A 9,920-nucleotide genomic window follows, 5' to 3' on the forward strand; every position below is an offset into this window, starting at 1 on the left:
TTGCTGACCCTATCTCAGCCGTTCAGCTCCTTGGCTCTGCTTGTTTAGCCTGCAAGTCCCATTTCTGTTTCCTGCTGTGACAGTGCGGGGCTTGCTTTGCGCCTGCTGGAATGTTATCTCTGTTCAGTAGCCAAGGCCTTTGTTTCTACCCTGAACTTGATAATCTTGCTGCTTTGTGTGTATTGGAGACTGGGAATTGTATATATGCATGTGTGTATACCACGCATACACCTACACCCTCCACCCCCTTGGGCATTAATAGGGGTGCTTATAGGTGTGTGTGTAATATATATATATAGATATATATATATATATCTATATATATATATATATCACCAACCGTCTGCTTATTGCTTTACAAGAGACACAATGCAGTGAATTATAATAACCAGGCACTGAAATAGCAGGGTGTGTGCCGGCAGCGCACCGTCTCCACCGTAGCTTCCAATGTAGCACTTTGCACCTGCCGCTGCTATTTGGCGCCTTTTTAAGTGCTAGGCATTGTGGGGCGCTAGATTGGCAGCACTGGCGGTGGAACGGGCGTGCTGCCCGCACACCCCCTCTGTTTCAATGCCCGGTCGCACAGAGTGGAAGCCAAGTATCAATTCAGGCTGCTTGCCAGGGAAGAGTCTTAATTATTTGGGAGTGGATGGGTCTGTGTATATTGTGGGGGGTGGGCTCTGTGGTTATGAGGGGTGGGTGAGTTACTTTTTACCTTGTCTATGGACTGTTAGTGATATTTTTCCAGCTGTGTGCCCAGTGTGTGCGTATAGGGACTTAACTGAGCTATATTGATACAGAACAGCATTTCTTGTCACAGCGCTGCCTCAGAGCCAATATATTCCCCTTGGGTAATGCTGTCTGTCTCCTAATGAAAATCGAGAACCCTTCCAGACCCTTTCTCCCCTGGGAAAAGCTACATTCCCGCCCATGTCTCTCTCCGGTAGCCTCCAGTGGAGCAGATGGAGCGGTCGCAGCCTTTGCCCTTAGGATCTGAGCAGGAACGCCTAATAATCCCATTCCTGATGGTGGCATAAAGATACTGGGCGAGTTTAAGGGGGGTGCGGGCACTTCTGCTCATTGTGCTGGGTGAGGGAACGTTAACCTTAATTGTGATACTGCTATTGGTTGCCTAACGAGTCCCTTCAGCAATCACTGGTCTCTCTGGCTGCAAATGTATTGAAACACAAAGTACGTCATCAGTTTCATAGGATCTGCCAAAAAAAAAACCCCCGCTCGTTTTTCAGAGGGCACAGATAGAAGTTTTGACTTTAAATGTGATTGAATCTATGGATTCATTGGCCACTATAACACAGAATATTGCAGAATAGCCAATCATAACGCTGTGTGTGTGTGTGTGTGTGTGTGTGTGTGTGTGTGTGTGTGTGTGTGTGTGTGTGTGTGTGTGTGTGTGTGTGTGTGTGTGTGTGTGTGTGTGTGTGTGTGTGTTCGTGTGTGTGTGTGTGTTCGTGTGTGTGTGTGTGTTCGTGTGTGTGTGTGTGTTCGTGTGTGTGTGTGTGTTCGTGTGTGTGTTCGTGTGTGTGTTCGTGTGTGTGTTCGTGTTCGTGTTCGTGTTCTCTCTCTCCTTGGCTTTCCAGTGCATATGTTAAGTGCTTGATGCTCAGAGCAGATACATTATTAACACTGGAATGCAGGCCCCGTGACACGGGTTTGCTTCAGTATTGCAGGCTGGCAGCTGTGGGGTTGCAGCGCCCCTGGGGAAGCGCATGTTTGGAGGCTAGCTCTGTTCTTCCTTTTTTGGATAAGCTTTCAGAAAACACAGCAGTTTCCTAGAAACGCTTATTTTGTCTTTGTATCCTGGAGCATTGGATTGAGATGACCACAGGGCTGAGTCAGCGGGTACAGTCCTCAGATTCCCCTCACCACCCTCGGCTTTGCACAGTGCATGTTCTGAAAAGGCCTGCTGCTCCGTGAACTGGTCCCTGGTTTAAGGGGCATTAGATGTTTAAGATAAAAAGGGGATAAAATGAACATTGTGTTTGTGTGTGTGTGTGTGTGTGTGTGTGTGTGTGTGTGTATATATCTATACTGATCTTGTACACAGCACTCTATATAGAATTTTGCATGCACAGTGAATCCCTGCCCTGAAGAGCTTACAATCTAATTTTGATTCCTGATGCGCACGGAGATAGTGACTTTTCCAAGGTCACAAGGAGCCGACACCGGGATACGAACTGGGTCCACCTGCTCGAATTGCAGCGTTCGGACGATGTCTCAAACATCCCATAACTCTTCTATCTCCGTGTCTGCAGCTTCTCTCGTATCCAGCACCTCTTTATTATAGCAGGAGTGGAGAGACCCTGTTGCAACATGGATAGCGATGAGGGGGGAACTATGGTTACGGTTTTTGATGAGTCCCCATAAGGGTGTTTGGGTCTCGCTTCTGTAAGCAGAATAACCTCTTGCTGATTAGCAGCGTGACGTCAATCGTGGCATTTGGTTAAATAATATAGGAAGCATTACATGGCTAAGTGCTTAGTATGTTGCATTTCCAATTTCTGGCTTGAAGCTGCAGAACAAGCAATATCCTACATGTATTTTCTTTAATAAATCAGTTCTGTACTATGAGAAAATACTTGTAGCATTTTTTTTTAAACAACTTTGAATGACATTTTTTATGTATTATAATGTAACAAGCATGTTTGTTTCTATAGCAACCATTTACAAAGTCACACCCTCTTCCTCTTCTGAAACAGGCTCTGGCACATCCTTTTTTGAGCCCTGCCCTCTAGCAGTGCACTAATTGTATTTAGTGACTGGTCACATGATCTTCCCCACAACTTTGCATCTTTGGTCCTCTTCTTCTGCACTGACAGCCATTTAGTGAACCCCCGAGCCGAATCTTCGCCGATCGATCACAGGAGAACGGATCGATCGGCAGCTTAGATAATTACTTATCATTGTGTGGATTGTATTGTTGCACATATTAATTGAAAAAAATTAAAATAAATAATAAACGGCAGCTTGGACAGCTGCTTTAATGGCATGTTTGATCTCTGCTATTTGCACTGGACACCCCCCCCCCCCCCCCCCCCCCCCCAGTGGCTAAAATGTTAAATAAAATTAGGTCTGTGTAATGATAAATACAAAAAATGTCTGGTGCCAAGGAAGAATTATTGCAGGTAAGTTTTCACTTTATTATGTATATAAAACAAACGTTCTCACATTGAAATCTAGTTGCAATACGCACTCTCAACACGGTTTTCTTGACGTTGCACCTTGTAAAATGTGATTGGGTATTGTCCTGCACTGTATGCTATTGACCCTTCCTGTTCCCCTACCCTCTTATCGCCTACCTAATCCTTGTGCGCCCATAACCTTTTATTTCAAATGTGTAACGCTGGATGTTGTTACTTGCTGCCCCTCCTTTTTATTTCTGTGCCCCCTTCCGCCCCATTGTATGTTTTGAGGTCTTCAAAAATTATAACCTAAAAATAATGTCAATGTGGAACATCTCAATTGGCACGGGATGTAAAAGTGCCCCCCGTAAGACGTCCTTCCCCATACTGTGCTCGGCGGAAGCAGCGGCTCAGGAAGTAAGGGCATTGGCTCTTCAAACAAGGAGGCAGCCTGGTTCCAACCCTAGTGTCGGCTTTTTGGGAAGGTCACTTTATGTCCTCTGTGCTGCAGGCACCGACATTTTATTGTAAGCCCTACAGGGCAGGGACTCGCTGTTCTGCGCAATTCTTACGTACAGCGCAAGCAAGAAACTATTATATATTATGCAATAGGGTAGTTGGCCAGGTCCCGTCCTTAAGGGTCACCAACAGGTTTTAAGGATATCCCTGCTTCAGCATAATTGGCTGTCAATGACTGCTGATGCAGGGATATCCTTAAAACCTGACTTGTTGGTGGCCCTTCAGGGCTGGCGTTGGCCACCCCTGATATAGGGTGCTTCTTTTCACCTCTAGTTTTTTTCCTGCTCAATGACTTTACAAATATATATATATTTTTTTTTTAAAGGCTAAAAACTGAGCCCAAAATGTAAGTTACCCGCTAAGCCTCTCTGACTTTGTTGTTGGACTTCTGCGAGCCCCGTCAGAGCTGTGCAGAAGACCATTTCTCTGATAAAGCTCTTTGAAAAGTGTGTGTTGCGTTGGAGCAAATTAGGACAAACCGCAGGAAGTTACCGTGTAAACACTCTACTGCAGGCTTTGGGCCTTTTTTAAAAAAGCGATCAAAGCCAGGTTTTTTTTTTTTTTTTTTTTAAGTTCATTTTTTTAAATACAGGATTGAAGCCGTCGGTCTCTGGAGCTGAACCCCGTTAATTTCCGCTCCGGGGACCCCCTGCTTCCGATATACTTCCCTCCCAAAGGGGGTGTCGGTATCTCTGCAGTTTTCGTCTTCCTCGTCACATGGCCCCAATAGGAAGCCGCACCTGATGACGTCACAGCTTCCTATTGGCCAGCAGGGCGCGGGAACGCTGAAAAGCAGATTTCTAGTGAACACTAGAGCAGCTACCGGCACCCCCTACAGAGTGTACCTCCAGAAGCAGGGGGTCCCCATAGCTGAAATTCGGTTTATCTCCGGAAACCCCCTGCTTCAATACCGTGTTAAACAAAATGAAGGGAAAAAACAGCTTGGATTACTACTTGAAAATAAAGAGAATAAATGAACATGTCATTTTTTTTGTAGCAGCTGCTGTGCATTTGGTTTCTTAACCCCCTCTCCCCCTCTCCCCCTTCTCTCTCTCCTTCTCCAGACTGGAAGAATTGACAAGTCCTACCCGACAGTTTGCGGCCACACGGGACCAGTGCTGGACATTGACTGGTGCCCGCACAATGACAACGTCATCGCCAGCGGCTCCGAAGACTGCACAGTCATGGTAATTTGACACGTGTTTAACCACGGCGGTGCCTACCACGCATCGCGGGTCTTCCTTACAGCAAAGACGCGGCAGGAAGAGCTGCTACACGCCTCGCACCATTGCGTGCAGCGCTGTAACACACTGACTGCATTACACACCCTGCTGGCAGCCAGATTACAGACAGCTATGTGTATACGCAGGCAGCTGCAAGGTTCTCCGTATGGTTAGATCAGGAAGACATAAACCGCTGGAGATTTGAAGCAGGGGGTGAGTCTGCCCTCCCCACCTGTGTCATTTCCCAAACTGCTCCCTCCACAGCGACGATAAGAGACCAGCAGGGGGGGAGCAACCAGGAATCTGTAGCAAGATGCATGACAGGCGGGGTCAGTCACGCTCTTATCTTTCCCATGGCAGGGTGATTGCAGACAGGAAATACATGACGGTGTTCGCGTGTGTTCATCCTGATAACGCCACATAATTCAGTTAAAATGCAGAATATCTACAACAGAATGTCACCAAAAGGGGCAATAAAGCCTGCTGTGTATGTGGGGGGCGTTTAAGGGTATATTTGGGGGTGAGGGCTGAGATGTGAGGAGGATGCATTATCATTGAGAGCTTTGTAAGTCAGAGGGTTTTAAATGTAGTTTTAGAGGATATAAGAAGCCAGTTTAAGGCTATGCGCAGTGGAGCAACAGAAGTGGAGCTGTGAGTGTGGTAGGTGAGTCTCACAGCAACGTTTTGGATGGATTGGAGTTGAGACAGGCAGGCAAGGGGAATGCCAACTAGAAGGTTGCAGTAGTCGAGACGGGATAGGATGAGTGAGTGAATTGGGATTTTAGTTGCGTCATGAGTGAGAAAAGGGCGTATGCTAGCAATATTTTGGAGGTGCAGAGTCAAAGATAACCACTAGGCGGCAGGTTTGATCTGTTGATGAGCTTGTGGTATTAGTGACGGGGAGAGTTTGGGTGTAGTGGTGACTGTGTGGAAGGGGGAAAGTTTTATTAGTTCTCTTTTGGACATGTTTGGCTTGGGGCGAGGTATGGGGAGGAAAGGTAGATTTGGATGTCCTCAGCATAGTGTGAGAAGAGCAGAGGCCAAAGGACAGAGCCGTGCGGGACTCCAACAGAAAGAGGGAGCGAAGAAGAGGAGACACCAGAGAGCGGTATGAAAGGTAGGACGTGGGCCAGGAGAGGGCTGCGTCCCGGAGGCCATTGGAGTTTAGAGTGTGCAGGAGAAGGGGGTAATCAACAGTGTGGAAGACAGCAGAGATCTCCAGGAAAATTAGGAGATATGGCCCGTAGACTTTTCTGTGTGTAGCTCATTGGCCACACGTGTTTGTGCCGTTCTCAGTGGATTGTAGAGGGTGGAAACCAGATTGCAGGGAGTTGGAGGAGAGTGAGTCAAGCTGTTGTATACAAGCCGCTCAAGTAGCTTGGAGGCAAAGGGAAGAAGAGAGGGCGGTAGTTGGAGAGGGAGGCTGGGTCAAGTGAGGGTTTCTTTAGCATAGGCGTGAAGACTGCGCGTTTAAAAGAAGATGGGAATGTGCCGGAGGTGAGAGGGAGGTTAGGAAGGTGAGTTAGGGTGGGGCTTACTGTGCCAGAGGGTGCGGAGGAGATGTGGGGGAATAGGATCAATTGTGCAGGTTGTAGGGTGAGCTGGTTAGACGCACAGAGACCTCGTCCTCCGTCACAAGGGAAATGAGCCGGGGGTGGATTTAGGTGTGCGAAGGGAAGCAGGTGATGCGTGTGGAGCCCGACGTGAAGAGATCATGTCTGATGTAGATGTGGTGTGTCTTTATGTATATACACTAGGAGAAGAGGCCTGTGAAGTTTAAAAAGCTCTTTAACATCTATTAATGGTCCCCAAAACGTTACCACAACCTACATCTAATTTGCAACTCCCAGGAGAAATACATCTACTAGAGCTTTAAACGGTATATATTCACTTCTCTTCAAACGGCGTGTGTGGTGTGTACACCCCCGCGCGCGCGCACACACTTGTCCCCGTCGATAATGCTGCATTATATAGTCAGTGCTGTACATAGAATTGAGTAGTTCAGACCAATTAACTTCAGCAGCTTACAAATTGATGTTTGGTTTTTGAGACGTAGAGCGACTGTGATTTCCCCAAGAATAGAGATCTGGGACACTGACCGTGTTCTCCAACTCCAAACGGGCTCCAGCGTTGGTCCTACGGAGGACACCACCACCTGCAGCCACCAGACTGTAGAGCAGGGAGGCGTGCGTGTTATGCTCATTGTCCCGTGCTGTCTGCTCCCAGGTCTGGCAGATCCCAGACGGCGGCCTGACCCTGCCACTCACAGAGCCCGTTGTGGTGCTGGAAGGACATTCCAAGAGGGTTGGCATTGTCACATGGCATCCTACTGCCCGCAATGTGCTGCTCAGTGCAGGTATGTAAAGACTCCCATTCAGTACTGTGAGGTGCTCGTCCTTCAAAAGGTCCCATTTGGTTAAGGAGGGTGAGGCGCTTGGATGTCAAATGTTGAGTCAACATCTGTTCCACCCTGTCCGTGTTCGAGCCAAACAAAATTAAGGAGTGAGGCTTTGCCCGTGCAAACTCTGCATTGTGATATCGCACAAAAGGACACAGCCAGAGGAAATCCAAGTCGGCTTCCCATGTTGTCTAGTCTTTATTCTTAAACTCACCTACTTTTAACGTCTTAAATATTTCTTCTTTGTATGTTTATGTTGGTCCTGAGATGGGGCTGCACTGCTAACATATGTTTAATGTTACGTTAACAGTTTTTATATACATTGTGGGGGTTAACGCAAACCTCCAACGGCACGGCAGGAAATGTCACCGGATTTGCCGTACACACTGCTTTTGTTATTGGTTTAATCGGGAATCCGGCCTTATTTATAGAGGTTGATGGTTTTTCCAACATGGCGACACACTTGGGCTTGAATGTCCGGAGAAAAATGTCCATGGTGGCCAATTGTGAGGCCACTGAAAAATGATTCTGCTAGAGCATTGGGCTATATATTGTTATAAGTTTGTAATGCCCATGCCTCCCCCCAATCACCCGGGGTCCGTCAAATGAGGTTCAGATTGATATGTATCATGGGTAGAAGTTGGAGGTGTTAATGGGGTTCTCTCGTCCGCAGGCTGCGATAACGTGGTCATTATCTGGAATGTGGGTACCGGAGAGGCCATCATCAACTTGGAAGACTTTCACAACGACATGATCTTCAGCGCCTGCTGGAACCGCAACGGCAGCCTCATCTGCACGGCCTCCAAAGACAAGAAGCTGCGCGTGATCGACCCGCGCAAGCAGGAAATGATAGCGGTGAGACGCTAGGAACGGAGAGGGGGGAGCAGGCGGCAGGGGTCACGTAGGATAATTAGTACAGAGCATCGTCTGTCTCGAGGGTGGCCAACTTCAGTCCTCAAGGGCCTCCCAACAGGTCAGATTTTAAAGATATCCCTGCTTCAGCACAGGTGCTTCAGCACAGGTGGCCCAATCATTGTCCCGATCTAATGCTTAAAAGTATAGGATCACGTTGCTGAAAATATTGGGTGGGCTCACTGTGCTCTGAAAGCTTTTTATAGAAATAGACGTAATAAAACCCCCACTGTGGTTTGGGATTAAGCCTGAAATCCCGTCCTAATTAGGGAACCGCCTGGCTGCGTTGTTTATTTATTCACCGAAGTGTGGGCCTGTAATGGTACTGCCCACTCGCGCCCTCTGCCCACGTGGGTTCTGTGCCTGCATTCTTGGTATATGAGATGGGTCAGCGTTTGGGGCGCTTTGTACAATGGTCATTTCTTCATTCCAGGAGAAGGATAAGGCCCACGAAGGCGCCCGCCCCATGAGAGCCATCTTCCTATCCGACGGGAGCATTTTCACCACCGGGTTCAGTCGAATGAGCGAACGCCAGCTAGCACTATGGAATCCGGTATGCATACCTAAAATGCAGTGTACGCTGTTATTGCTGCATTAATATGGTATACGCTGCGATTGCTGCATTAATATGGGGTATGCTGCGATTGCTGCATTAATATGGGGTATACTGCGATTGCTGCATTAATATGGGGTATGCTGCGATTGCTGCATTAATATGGGGTATGCTGCGATTGCTGCATTAATATGGTGTATGCTGCGATTGCTGCATTAATATGGGGTATACTGCGATTGCTGCATTAATATGGGGTATGCTGCGATTGCTGCATTAATATGGTGCATGCTGCGATTGCTGCATTAATATGGTGCATGCTGCGATTGCTGCATTAATATGGTGCATGCTGCGATTGCTGCATTAATATGGTGCATGCTGCGATTGCTGCATTAATATGGTGCATGCTGCGATTGCTGCATTAATATGGTGCATGCTGCGATTGCTGCATTAATATGGTGCATGCTGCGATTGCTGCATTAATATGGTGCATGCTGCGATTGCTGCATTAATATGGTGCATGCTGCGATTGCTGCATTAATATGGTGCATGCTGCGATTGCTGCATTAATATGGTGCATGCTGCGATTGCTGCATTAATATGGTGCATGCTGCGATTGCTGCATTAATATAGTGCATGCTGCGACTGCTGCATTAATATGGTGTATGCTGCGATTGCTGCATTAATATGGTGTATGCTGCGATTGCTGCATTAATATGGTGTACGCATTAATATGGTGTACGCTGCGATTGCAGAATTAATATGGTGTACGCTGCGATTGCTGCATTAATATGGTGTATGCTGCGATTGCTGCATTAATATGGTGTATGCTGCGATTGCTGCATTAATATGGTGTATGCTGCGATTGCTGCATTAATATGGTGTACGCTGTTATTGCTGCATTAATATGGTGTACGTATTAATATGGTGCACGCTGCGATTGCAGCATTAATATGGTGTAAGCTGTGATTACTGCATTAATATGGTGTACGCTGCGATTGCTGCATTAATATGGTGTATGCTGCGATTGCTGCATTAATATGGTGTATGCTGCGATTGCTGCATTAATATGGTGTACGCTGTTATTGCTGCATTAATATGGGGTACGCTGTGATTGCTGCATTAATATGGTGTACGCTGCGATTGCTGCATTAATATGGTGTATGCTGCGATTGCTG

At 47.2% G+C, this 9,920-nt stretch overlaps 1 protein-coding gene across 1 annotated transcript in view; it reads left to right on the forward strand.

Moving 5' to 3' along the window:
* Positions 1 to 9,920, forward strand: part of CORO1C (coronin 1C) — a 63,193-nt gene that overhangs the window by 36,691 nt on the left and 16,582 nt on the right. The window contains exons 3-6 of the mRNA XM_075568802.1: positions 4,724 to 4,846; positions 7,109 to 7,238; positions 7,954 to 8,135; positions 8,626 to 8,745. Of these exons, the coding sequence (XP_075424917.1) occupies positions 4,724 to 4,846; positions 7,109 to 7,238; positions 7,954 to 8,135; positions 8,626 to 8,745 (555 nt within the window). The remainder of the gene's footprint in view (positions 1 to 4,723; positions 4,847 to 7,108; positions 7,239 to 7,953; positions 8,136 to 8,625; positions 8,746 to 9,920) is intronic.

This window comes from Ascaphus truei, chromosome 13, assembly GCF_040206685.1.
Source record: "Ascaphus truei isolate aAscTru1 chromosome 13, aAscTru1.hap1, whole genome shotgun sequence".
Lineage (NCBI taxonomy): Eukaryota > Metazoa > Chordata > Amphibia > Anura > Ascaphidae > Ascaphus > Ascaphus truei.